Source organism: Manacus candei, unplaced genomic scaffold (assembly GCF_025592945.1).
Source record: "Manacus candei isolate 608988 ecotype Guabito, Panama unplaced genomic scaffold, ASM2559294v1 h1tg000028l, whole genome shotgun sequence".
Lineage (NCBI taxonomy): Eukaryota > Metazoa > Chordata > Aves > Passeriformes > Pipridae > Manacus > Manacus candei.
This window is the reverse complement of record NW_026138076.1, coordinates 20,162,269-20,175,473: the sequence shown is the minus strand read 5'-3', so window position 1 is coordinate 20,175,473 and position 13,205 is coordinate 20,162,269. Positions and strand designations below refer to the sequence as shown.

Genomic DNA, 13,205 nt, shown 5'->3' with positions numbered 1-13,205 from the left:
AACCAAGCAAATAGTACAAATTTGGCACACTCTGCTGTGCAGTACGGAGCGTATGAGGAAGGTGTAAGGAATTCAATGCTTATGAACTGCTGAAAAATGTTGTGGCCTTGTGTAAATGAAAGCTGCTGGGAGATTTTGTCTGGTTGGTTGGTTGGTTCTGGAATGAAAGCTTGTGTGTCAGTTTGGTGGTGTAATGTGTGCTGCTTGAGCACTGAGCAGTAGTGGGGCTTCAGTGCCCATAAGCAAGCATCTTAACAGGGCTAGCAGTGGTCTGCCTATTGCTTTTGTTCAGACATCCATTTACCTTGCCAAGTAGAGGACCCCCATGCTGGCCACACAGAAGGAGCAAGTATTGAGCTGAACCAACATTTGGCCATGCACATGTGGGTGGGGGTGGCAGAGGGTGTCCTCATGTCCGGGGGAGATGGGCACAGTTGGCCCCGCTGCAGTGCCTTGGGCTTGCTTCTGCTCCCTTCCCCTCCACAGTCAGTGAGTTAGGGAATCAGTCAGTGAGTCAGGGCTGCATCTGGCACAGTGGGTCAGCAAGCAGGGCAACAGGCCACTTTGCAAATGCAGGACACTTGAGCAAGGGAGCACAGGGGGTATGGAAAGAGACAAATGTGCCATTCAGCCTGAATGTGCCTGGCACAATAGGTTTGCAGTTTCTTAGGCAGCCTCCTGTTGCTCCAGAAGCCAGACTTAACTCTTATACTTTCTACTCTGCCAGCCAAACAGGGAGACAAGTTAGTACTTCCTTTCCCCCCTGTGTTGTTAATATTATTGTTGTGCAGTTGCATTCTGTGAGGGCTAACTAGAGGAGGATCTGCCCAGGGAAATCCTCATAGAGCTGACTTCAAAAATTAATCTTTCATTTTGGTTTCAGGATGGATGAAAAGGCTAGAAGCATTTTAGATAGATAGATAGAAGCATTTAGTTTTGCTCATTTTCTTAGCAGTTTGTTGCCTAAGAGAAACAGGAGGCATCTCAAGTGGACCTACATGAACCAAAAGGCTACAAAGGCTATGAAACTCTAGTTTTAACAAATAGTAAAATGAGTATAGAACTGATCTGTTCTGGAACCCTGAAACCTGGTTTTGTAAATAGTTATATTGCAGTTGTAAAAAAAATGTAACAAAAAAACCCCAAACAAAAGAAAAATAAACCAAACACAAAAGCCCAACACATTTTCCTGATGGTTTTGTTTTTCAGAATCTGCACAGATTTACTCACATTCCGTCAGGGAAGTGCTTGGATCGCTCCGAAGTCCTCCATCAAGTTTTCATTTCAGAGTGTGACTCCAGTAAAGCAACACAAAAATGGGAAATGAACAACATTCTTAGTGTGTAGACAGACAAAACCTACCTACTGACGCATTCATTTGTACAGGACTGAAAATAGCCTGAAAACTGCTGCAGTTATTAATTTGGACAGCTGTGAGCCTCCTGGCTTGGATGAAGGACATAGAGGAACTGTGATTATTACAATAACATTATCATCCGCAGTTAATGTTTACAAACTGCTTTACCTTAAACTCTGTAGATGTTTACATCTTTTTGTTTTAAGATGTTGGTAAATTAATGTGCTGTTAGCTATGTTTCATAGGAACATAGTTAAAAGCGTTGTCGTCTTCTTTGGGATTACACTCAGGGGTCTGAAGGCAGTTTTTTTACACACACTTGAAAAGGTTGGAGTAACCAGATTTTCATAGAACTTGGTGATTATCAACCTGTTGTATATTTTTATTTAATTTTACATCTTACTAAGCACTGCCACAGGTTATTAGCCAGGGTGGCCTTCTCTCACAGTCATGCTGCTTTTTTGGAAGATGAATTTCAGCATATTTAGTGCCTCTTTCCTTTCTCTCTTTCACAAGAAAAGCATTTGTTGAAAATTATACAGTGGATTTTTCTGAGCTGTCACCAGGGGTAGGGACCAACTGTATCACCCTGTGTAATTACTGTGTTAGCAAAACCAAATTCCTATTGCCAGTTTGGCTGCTCTACTTCGACTGAATGGTTTGTACGGTGGAAGGAAGAGTGTCAAGTTTAGTGCTAATGCGGTACATTTTAATGGAGGTAAGCACCCTCACAATTCCAGTTAAGAATTTATAAGCACTAACTTGCTTGTTTAAACCATGCCTTACATAAAAATATTTAAAATAAACAAAAAAAAAAGCTGCACGATTATGTAAAACTTGGAAATAATCAAATGCTTCATTTATATTATTATTTTGAATGGAAATCAATTAGAGGTGGACTAAAACTTTTAATTTGGAAAAAGCATCCAGCTTTTAACACATCCGCATAGTTCATTACAAAGACATCTGTCAACCAGTTTGGATGCCAGATTTAGATTCGAAAAAAGAAATGGAAATCCTGAAACCACATTTATTCATACTAATTTTCCTCTTATTTTTGTCATTTGCAACTTCTCCGGAGGGATTACAAACACAAAAAACAACTGTTCGGTGCTATAGTGTACAGAGTAGAATGTGAAGAAGTTGTTTCTTAATATATTCTGGAAAGGAGTTGATGCAAACTCCCTTAGGAGTATAAATATTTACTCTGAATGAATAGAGAGGTGGAGGAGAAATGACTTATCCTCACTTCCTTTGTCCAGATTTTGTGACTTAAATGTTGACATCAGTGTACTGAATTTATAACAGTTATCCCTATAACATGTCACACAATCAAGTATGACTAAATACTTCCCTGAAGTCTAGAATAGCACTGCATGCAGCTCCCATTGATGTTAACAAGGGTTATGTATCATATTTGGTGACAGAGTTTGATCTTTATAGGGCTGTCTGCACTGATCTATTAGTCTGGGATCTTTCCTAGTTTCTTTAAACTTCTCATCTATCCTTTCAGAGCTATGAAAAAATAGAAAATAAAGGAGGGAGAAACTGGAAAAAAAAAAAGGAAAATAAGGTTGTGTGCCGGTACTTGTTAAATGTGTGTATGAAAACTGACTCCATTTGTGTGTTGGGTAGATTAATTTAATCATACAACTATGCATAAAAGAAAGAATGGTGGCACATAAATTGTGTGGGTGTGCATTTTAAATGGGTATTATGTGCAATTCATTGAAAGCTGATGCTGTATGTGAATATGAATCTGTATGTGAGACTGAAACCTTACAAAACATGAGATCATAAGAAGCTGTTGCTGTAATGACTTTTTCCTACTATAGCTGGCTTGGAAAAAAATAATTCCCATATTCTTGCTTTGTAAGTTGATGATAATATCACTATGCATTTCTACATATTTTATAAATTTGATTTATGCAGATTTTGATACACTGTATGTTTCTGTAGAAATTGTATAAATCTTAAAAAATTTATTAGGGATAAATCTGGGAAACCTATGTATATCTTACTCATGGGTTGCTTGTTTTTTAGGTGAAGTAAATAAAATATTTGAATTTTTCGGTTTACTATACTTTTACAAAGTAAAAATGAATTATTATCTTTATAGAAACCCCATATCTCAAAATCTAGACAACTTCAATATTACAAACTTGCAAATATTAAAAGTGGTTTATTTTAATTTTTATATAGGTACCTTTTGTCGCATCTGTGGGGACTCAGATTATTTTTCCAGTGAAATGAAAAATTCTCACTGAGAGCTGTCACATAGACATGTTTGGATTTTCATATCACCTGTCCTGATCTAATTAGGTAGATTTAATATACTTATAGAAAATGAACTTGAGAATTATTTCTAAAGTAGAACCAAGCATCATGACTAGCTTGTAGTGTTTTGACTATATTTTATCTCGGTTCATTGATGTTTTTGCCAGCAAACGTTTCAATCAAACTTTATTTTTTCCTGAGAAGTTTCTTTAGCAAAAGAGTATGCAATTAAACTGGGACATGACAGACACAAGTTCTGGCCTAAGAGCAAACCTAAATGCTGAAATCTACAGAGCTTTTTTACGGATGGGATTCTTGCTTCCCGGCCATATCTGTCAGTGCACTTTTGCGTATTCAGATTTCGAAAGGCTCCTTTGACAAAATCATGGAAGTATAGGAAGAGACAATTCATGTAGGCAATACCCTTTTATGTATGAAAACAGGGAGTGATAGGAAGGAGGGGACATCTTTCTTCATTACCAGAGATCCTAGCACACTTTGGGCAGCACCAAAGATGCTGTCCCCACTGGTGGCATCGTAGAATCAGTGCATTCTCTTTCCCTAATGCTAATCAATCTCCTTTACTACTATCTGCTTCCTCCATACCATTTACTTCCAAATTGCAGTCCTTAAAGCCAAAAATTATCAACTTACAGCTCTGAAACTTGATTAAGAAGCTTGAGATCTATTACACCATGCCAGAGGTGTAAGTTTTATGCTTAACTCTAATCTGTGAGCTCTCTCACAAGAAATAGCAAAACATACCACTGCCTATAAAAACACAAAAGGTGCTTTGGTAGATTTTGCTGTGCATCAATTTTCCTTTTACGTTAAAAAAGATCAAATTGAGCAAGATCCATGGAAGCAAAGTAATAAGAAGGGGAATTTAAGAACATGAAGAAGAAATCATCTACACCATTGAACACAAACTTTGTTTCTGTAAAAGCATTTATTGTTTCCTGCTGGTGAGCTTGGATCCATCAATTGTAATAGGTGAAAAGAAACAACTCAAGGAAAAACAAATTGGCCGTGTTTGTGTTTCTGTTTGTTGTTTTCTTCGCTATAAGAAGCATGGGAATACTATGTCTTGCTGTGTTCTGAAATCTTATCTGGCTTACTTTTATGAGAATAATCCTTGAGAAGTGTCAGTGGTTATCTTCCAGGGTAATATGTACTTTCTGGGAACATCAGAACTAGTTGCCAGCATTTAGTCCTCTGGTTGTTGACTTTACATACCGTGCAAGCCTCCTCTGAACTCCTGTAATGTTGGAATAGTAAGTTGTGTAGCTTGGCTGGCACTGTATGGAGGATTCTGTACGTAGAATGTCTAGGTAGAAAAAGTAATAGGCTATCAAAAAATGCAGGTGATTTTGGCTCCCTTGGGGTTTAAAAAAAAAAAAAAAACAAAACATCAACTGTGCATAATCCCTGAAGCCTGAAACCGCTTTGGCCCTCCTTTCACTGTGGGTAGCTTCTGGTCATCTTACCTCACACACTGCTGCCACAAGTGTGTGTATTGATACGTGCTGCCTCCCTCATCGCACCCTCAGCTGTGGTCACTGGTATGGATCCCAGCAAAGTGGGAAGAGGTGCTTTTGTGGATTATACATCTCAGTGACCCAGGCTATGGTTAGTAACCTTTATTTTTTAAAATCTTAAAAATCTAGTCCATTTTTTACAGGGAGAAACAAATGAAGTATTCTCCATTACCACGTAATACGGGTCCTGGTAAAACTAAAACTAAGCTATCTGCACAACTCTTAGAATTTTTACCACATTGCACTGCTCTGTGGCTTTTCTGAACAACAGTATGGGTAGAGAATCTTCAGTGAGGTAGTGGCATAACTGATGGTCTGATGGGTCTGAACTGACTGATGAAAAATGCATGTTTCTTCAGTCAACAGGTCAATGAAGGTGACAAGCATCAAAGTGTGTAAGGAGGAGTTAGAGCTGCGCAAACACCAAGATGAAAAGGTATGTTTGCTTGTTAGATCCTTACTTTTTCTCACAAATATGCTTCACAGAGAAGAAACACGATTCCTTTAGGGTCAAGAAGTGTCCCCCCTGAAGTGGAGGGTGGATAAAGCAGGGCTGAGGGCTGGGTGGGTCCCACAGCTCTCATGAATGTGATCATTCAGTGTGAAAGCAGAACTGCCTCCAGTGGTGTGACAGTTCGAACAACTCCATGATGTTTCCTGCGCAAGTGTTAATGTCTCCTGCACAAGAAAGGAGCAGAAAGGTGGGAGTAGCACTAATTCACAATAAAACCAAAACAAACTAATGCCTGAGATGTGCATGATGGCATCAGCAGCCCTTTGGCTGAGCATCCCAGGGGTCCTGAGAGGGAAAGGGAAAATAATGGAGAGATGATATTTTACTTCCCTGGAAAGAGCTGCTGGTGGCAGTGTGTGTCAGGTAAGGCAACATGCCCAGACAGCTGTTAAACCACAGTCTTCAGATGAAGAAGCACAGTTTAGAATAGGCTTTCTGAATCACTTGAAGGCACTGGGGTGGAAATAGGAATCAAAATACAACCTTTTTCCTTGAAATGTATGAGAGGATTCCCCAGGAAAATAATGTAGGCCAGTATCTTTCAGCAAGCCCTGACATTAAACAGCAGTGGGTCTTTGAGTATAAAGTCCTCTGGATCTTCTGTGTATGTGAATGTGAGTGCATGTTCTCTGAGTTAGACCTGCCACACGATACAGCATTAATACTTGTGGGTAACAGCTGTGCCACAGCCATGAGGACCGGTACTGTCACTTCTAAGGGTTGTTGGGTGAAAACACCCCTTTGCCTCTATACAGCTCTGCTTCCATACAGCCAGAGATCTTGTTGCACTGGGGAAGCACTGTGTCATTCTGTGGTAGGCACAGGAGAGCCTGAGCCCTGCCTGGCAATGGATGCCTTGCTAGCCTGAGCCTGCGGGATGGCTACAGCCTTTTACCAGAGCCCTCAGGGCCATCGCAGTTGCCCAACAGGCAGCTACTCGTGCAGTTTTCGTATTTTTGTTTGTAAGGCAGGAGAAACTGTGAAAGAAAGTAGAACTGGATGAAAGTAGAAGCCTTCTGGAAGATTCTTGTGAGTTCATAAGGAGGGGAGATTTGGGAAAAGCTGACCAGAAGAAAAAGCACACCCAGCTCTGGAAGCACTTCTAGTCATGCTGCTCTTTCAATTGCACTGAGGAATGCACTGAAGTCCTACCTGTCCTGAAGATGCCGAGGAACCTCTAAAGACCAAGCTAATCAACTTGGCAAAGGAAGGGAAAGCTGTCTGTCCTGCTGTATGTGCGCATGAAGGTAAGATGGTGTGGGGTGTTGCTGAGGAAAACAATTCTGTAACCCTGTAGCAGAGTGGGGTCTGGTTACTACTGATATTAAAGCTATTGAGGATACAGTAATACTGAACTGGGTCATTCCCAGTTGGAAATAGGAAACACTCCTGCTTTTTTTTTTCTTTTCCTGCCATAGTATTGCGTTATCTTCCATGTGATGATTATGAGGAAAATGGAGTTCATTCTCCAACAATGTCAGGACCCTTTGTCTCTGATGGACAAGCTAAAAATGTTTTGAATTAGGATAAGAATTGAATGTAACATTTGAACTTAAAAGCACATGCAAGATCAGATCAAAAGTCCAGGCAACACAGCAGCCTGTCTCACTCAGTGGTCAGAAGGATCAGTATGGTCAAAGAGCATGGGGCAGAGTGAAAGGATGCAGCAAGGATACTTGTCTAAGATTGTCCCTACTTCTGGCATTATATAACTCAAGCACTTTCTGACTAGAAATAGTATTTTCTATTTAATAGTCCAAAATTTGTCCAACTGCTGCTTGAATCTCCACAGACTTTGGTCATGCATCATCTGATTTATGGAAAGAGTTTGAAGGTTTCTGAACAGGCTTTCTGGCTCTGCAGTGCACTCTTCTGCGGTGACAAATCAGTGAGATATAGGTGAATTATGAAGGCTTGTTAAAGGTCTTAATTCCTGAACGAGTGGTCAGTGCTGGGTCCATGCAGGGTTCAGCCAGCCAGGAGCTAGTTTGACTAGAGCTAGCAGCACTGACAATAACATCATCAACAGCTCATTTTTGAAAAGGCCTTTTAGAATGTTGTGATCTTATCCACACAAACATCCCTCCAGCTCTGCTGGAAAACTGATTTATGGGTACAAACTTTACCATTAGATGTTTGGGCCAGGAAATACTTAGAATAGCCATACAATTTATAGACGGAGCACTGGATCTGCTGACTATAAAGATTTTTCTGGTGGTTGACTTCATATTCAGTCCTGGAACATCACAAGTCTCTCCAACATTGAGGCTGAGGGGGATAGATGATCACAGGACAGGATAATCAGAGCAACATACAGGTTCACTCACTAACTGGTGCTGGCCTGTGACAATTGAGTAACTTGAGGAATTTGTGTAGGCAGTCAGCTTTTTGACGAGGTAGATCTGAATTTCATGATATCCCACAGTTAGGAGACTTAATGTTTCCCTGAAGGGCTGTGTCCATTGGAGAATGCAGCAGTGAGCTCGACATCTGGGCTCTGTTATGGGACTCTTTACATTGGATTCAAATGGGATTACGGAAAAGCAGACAGGTTGTGATGCAGCTCATACAAGAGATCCAACAATTTTGGAAATGCAGAGGTTGCTGGAAAAACACTTATATATTTCAAGATGTGGACAGAAATACAAGCCAAAATGAGAAAATAAACAGAAAAATAAATATATGCTAAGGGTGATAAGGCAAGTGAAGCAGGATCAGTGACAGTCACCACCACAGCAAATAATCCATCTCTGAGCAATATGTACTGAATTATGTACCAGTACTATATACCAGATGGCTATGATACACTCTTATGAAATGGTTCAATAGGTCATTGACTAATCAAAGGTAAAACTCCTATTTGATTTTTTTCTGATTTTCTTTCCACACTCGTTTGCAACTTCATTTGTGTTGTAGGAGTTCTAAAGCCTGTATATACTGCAGTCAGTCCCCAGGTCTGTAGCTGTTCTAAACAAGATGCACTCATGCACATGTACACACACAAACACACACACACACTCATGCAAATTTAGAATTTTCCAGACCATGGGTTTTGCTTTGGAAAAATAAGACCGACTTTGTAAATAGGCTTTGTTCTGAGATGATCTAAGAAAAAGGAAACTTTATATTCCTTTAGGAAGATGATAAGGCAATACTACATATTTGTTTTGTCCTTAACTCTTTTACCTAATAATGCCTAACATGCTATTTGCTTTTCTAGCAAACATTTGTTACATCTTCACAGAGTTATCTTTTACAGCTCCAGCATCTCCTTCAGAGTAATGTAATGTAGTTTATTGTCTACCCACGTTACCTATGACATGAACATTAAGCCTGCATTTTCCCCTTTACATGTGAGGGGCGAGCACATATCAATACACTGTGTATTAATACCATATTTCACCTGCTTGTTTTACTATGCTGTCACTTCAGGCTGCAGGCTGGCTTTACAGTTCTTCCCTGTTAGCTCTTTTCATTCATGCAAGATCTTAAATGGTGACTTATTTCTTTTATAGGAAGTAGACCAGGCCAAACTCAAGTAGACCAGAACTACTTGATCTCCTTTACCTTCAAGTTCACAATTTCTTTGAAGAATATTTACAGATCTATGGAACAGGATTTCCTCTTGTGAAATCACAAGTTCTATTTAGCCATTTGTCCAGCAGCTCTCGGCTGTACTGTGGCTCCTACCAACTTACCATATGGGCATTATTGGTCTGAATCTCTCTGTATCTCCACAGAATGCTTTCTAAAAATTAGTGTCATATTTGTGACCTTTAATTCCTCTAGCACTAAGGCAGTTAGTTTTAAGTGAAAAAAAATATAAAGTATGGTTCATAGTTCAGCCATTTCAGCATTTGAGTTTCCTTAGAACTCTTGGATGAATACCATCTGTCCTGTCATTTTGTTTCAAGACCTTTTACACTTGGATTTGAGACAGATGCTTCACCATGCCTCTTCCATTATAAAGTTGTGTCATGAAAACTTCCTGAAGCTTCTCTAGAAGGTTAAAAAAGAAGTTTTCTTTTTCTGAAATCTTCTCTAGTCATGCTACTGTATCTTGAGCATCTATTGTCCCTAGGACAGTTTGGCAGCCCTCTTGGTTCTGAGAATGCCCTGGTTTTGGAGGAGTTAGAGTTAATTTTTTTCCTAGTAGCTGGTATAGTGCTGTGTATTGGATTTAGAATGAGAATAATGTTGATTACACACTGATGGTTTAGTTGTTGCTGAGCAGCTGTTTACACTAAGTCAAGGACCTTTCAACTTCTCATGCTGCCCTGCCAGCAAGGAGGCTGGAGGTACATGAGAAGCTGGAAGGGGACACAGCTGGGACATCTGACATCCACTGACCAAACAGATATTCCATGCTGTATGGCTCAGCATATAACCAGGATGAAAGCTGGCATAGGGCCAATGCTTGAGAACTGGCCGGTGGTGAGAAATTATCTTTCATTTGCATCACTTGTTTGTCTTGGGATTTATTTCTCTTTTTTGTTATTTTTATTTTCATTATAATTTATTAATTTATTATTATTTTATTTCAGTTATTAAACTGTTTTTATCTCAAGACATGAGTTTTCTTACTTTTATTCTTCCAGTTCTCTCCCCTGTCTCACCATGTGGGGGAGTGAGCAAGTGGCTGTATGGGGCTTGGTTGCCAGAAGGGGTTGAACCGTGACAGATGTATTTGAAAGTTGTTATTAGTCCATCTGTTTTCTCAAGGTGCCCTGATGCTTTTCTTCCTTGCCACATGTTGCTGTGTCTGGCCTGTTGATGTGCTGGTTTTTTCTGGATTATTGATTTAGAAATAATTTGAACTTTCTAAAGACTTGCTTTCCTACATTTGTTATTCTCTCATTCCTGCTCTTTATCAACCTCAGTCTTATTTTTGGTAGTTGTTTGGTCTGCTTTACTGTGTGGGATGCCTTTATGCTGGATCTCTAGTGCAGTGTGAGCATTCTGCATGATGCCTCCAACCACTCGGGGCATCCCTTTTAGTTTTGATTTTAGACAGACCTCCCAGTTCACCTCCAGTGAGCTATTTCACAAGTTTGTCCATATTAAAAAATTATGGGAAGACCTAGTTTAGCTTTTCTTCTATTGCCTTATCTTTCCTGAACGGTCCCATTACACTTTGATCACCTACTAGTCCTTTCCAGTGAATGCTCACAGATGGGGATTATCTGAACCCCCTAACCTGACGTATCACACTTTTTAAAGCTTAATTTGAAAATAGCAATTTTCATGTGCTTTGTTCCATTTGCCTTTATATTCAACATCCTTAGAGAAGGGACAAAATATTATTTTTTAAAAATGCTACTTATCTTTAGTCATGACATCATTCTCAGTTAATAGATCAGCCCAATGCAGAGCTTTGCCGTGACTTGCTGCAGCTCATGCTGACATGGTGTGTAAACAAAGAGACTTGTCTCATGATGTGGGGCAGGCTACAGAGCAGTGCAGTAGCCTATTTTTTGCAAAAAAAGATCTCTCCAGCAGTCAGGATATATTTGTGAATGAGATCATAAAGAAAAGTAACCCACAGCTAGTGTTTCATAGAGCATTGTTAGAATGTGGGACAAGAGAGTGGCGACACTAGGCAGCTCTGCACTGATTTGTGCAGAAGTCGTGCTGAAGCTAAATTAGCCAGTTAATGATTAAATGAAATAGAATCCAAAAGCTATTTTACCTCACTGAGGAAAATATTAAAAGAGCTCCCTTATTCTGAATTATCTCAAGATATGCTCTTATTTTGACACAGTATTTAAAATTCTATAACCCATGCAGCTTCTAGGACACCTGAGGGCTATATTTTGTTTCAATTTAAAAGTGCTTAAGCAGAAGTAAAAAACATTTGCAATAATCAAATTAGTCAATTTACTCTGACACTCCTTCTCCTCCACTGCAGAAGATTATTTAAACCTAAAGACTTCTTGAAGCATCACTGTTCTGCACAGGGAAGGAGCATGAGAACTGAGAGAAGGTGATGGTACATTTCCACAGGGAAATCTGAACAGGATATGCTGACAATGAGTGAGACCAGCATGGTCTTACACTATGACAGGGAATTGCCTTTAGCTGGAAGAATTTTTGATTTAAGGATACAGGTGCTGTAGGACTGCAAATTCGACAGAAAATGTTCTTGAGCACTGGAAGTACCACGCACAGAACCACTGCCTCTCACTTCCAGTTTTTGCCTGCGGCTTCCCAAAATATGAGCCCAAAAAATGGAGCCACTGATCCTGCCTGTGCCAAGTATCTCTGGCAAGTCCAATATGTAAAACAGCAGCTAATCCTTCTGATACCACTTTAAGTATTTCAGGGGCATGGTGGGGAGGAAAAAACAACTCTGGGTTTCTAAGGGTCCCAAAGATTAATACCTACTTCAGTATAAAAATGTTTGAATTGCCCTTACAGTTACTTTATTTCCATACTTACAGGAATATACAAAGTATTTTCTGTCAAGACTTGTTTCTGAAAGTGCTAAGCTATCATTGACCTACTACAGTGACATTTACCACAGTTATAGTGCTGAAAACATTTTATCTCACACATGTACAATGATGGGACACAAACATATTGCCTAAGTTGATGGACAATAGAGAGACAGTTTAAACAAAAACCTTGGAACACAGCCCTTTATACCTAATTTTTTAGATATTACACATTTCACTGTTGAGCTTTCAAAGTCTAGTAAAAACTATTTCCTGGTATTTATCTCAAAAAAATTAAACTTTAGCTATTTAGTTTACCTGTACTATCTCCAATTCCCTACTTGCAAATATTGTTAGATATTAGATTTAGGCTTTTAAATATGGTGAAGTAAAAGTGAAAACCAAGAAATGGTGTAACTGGAGAGTGTTACCACCACAAACAGGAACATATCAGGAGCACATGTTCTTTACAAATGCCTTCTCCCCTTTCTGCAGGAATCCACTGGCATGTGTGGAGATAACATTCCAACATTTTTCATGCTGTTCTGCAAGCTGTGTATTTTATGAGAAGCCGCTAATACTGGGGCCAGGGGAAGAGGGAGGGAGTAGGCAACATCTGGGAAGACATGCCTCTAACCATGCCTGTCACACAGCCAACCTTCCTGTCCTGGTATGGACAACAGAAAAGGCCAGTGACCTTGAGCTCTGGGAGAGAAAGCTCTAAAGATTCACTCATTATCAGCTATTACACCAAAACAAAACTATAAGACCTGTGCTTCAGCAGTGTGGGGAAAGAAAACAACCCTGGAATAATTATCAGCAACCTCAGTATTTGAAGAGATTTTTTTTCACTCAGATAGTATAGGCAAATGGTATTGTAAGGAAAGCATCAATTGCAACTAAACGTAGCATATGTGGGAGAGGAAATGGTGGTTAAAAAAGTGTAGACACCTGTGTAAGCTCCAGGAGCCACAGGTTAAGAGACTTGCTAGTTTTAGAGTAACAGCAATAGCCCAAGAACAGCGCAAAGCACTTCCCTGCACAGGACTCCAGCACTCTGCGAGTGGCCAGCCTCTCAGAAAACA

At 39.7% G+C, this 13,205-nt stretch overlaps 1 protein-coding gene across 5 annotated transcripts in view; it reads left to right on the top strand.

Moving 5' to 3' along the window:
• The window catches only part of GALNT7 (polypeptide N-acetylgalactosaminyltransferase 7), an 83,333-nt gene extending 73,239 nt beyond the window's left edge, over positions 1–10,094 (top strand). For 4 of the 5 annotated variants that reach the window (XM_051790179.1, XM_051790180.1, XM_051790176.1 and 1 more), the window contains one exon: positions 1,210–3,440. In XM_051790179.1, coding sequence (XP_051646139.1) covers positions 1,210–1,347 — 138 coding nt within the window. In that variant the 3' untranslated portion in view covers positions 1,348–3,440. Of the gene's footprint in view, positions 1–1,209; positions 3,441–5,531 lie in introns of those variants that run through there. The other variant, XM_051790178.1, reaches the window with a different exon arrangement.
• Positions 10,095–13,205: the final 3,111 nt, after the last annotated feature.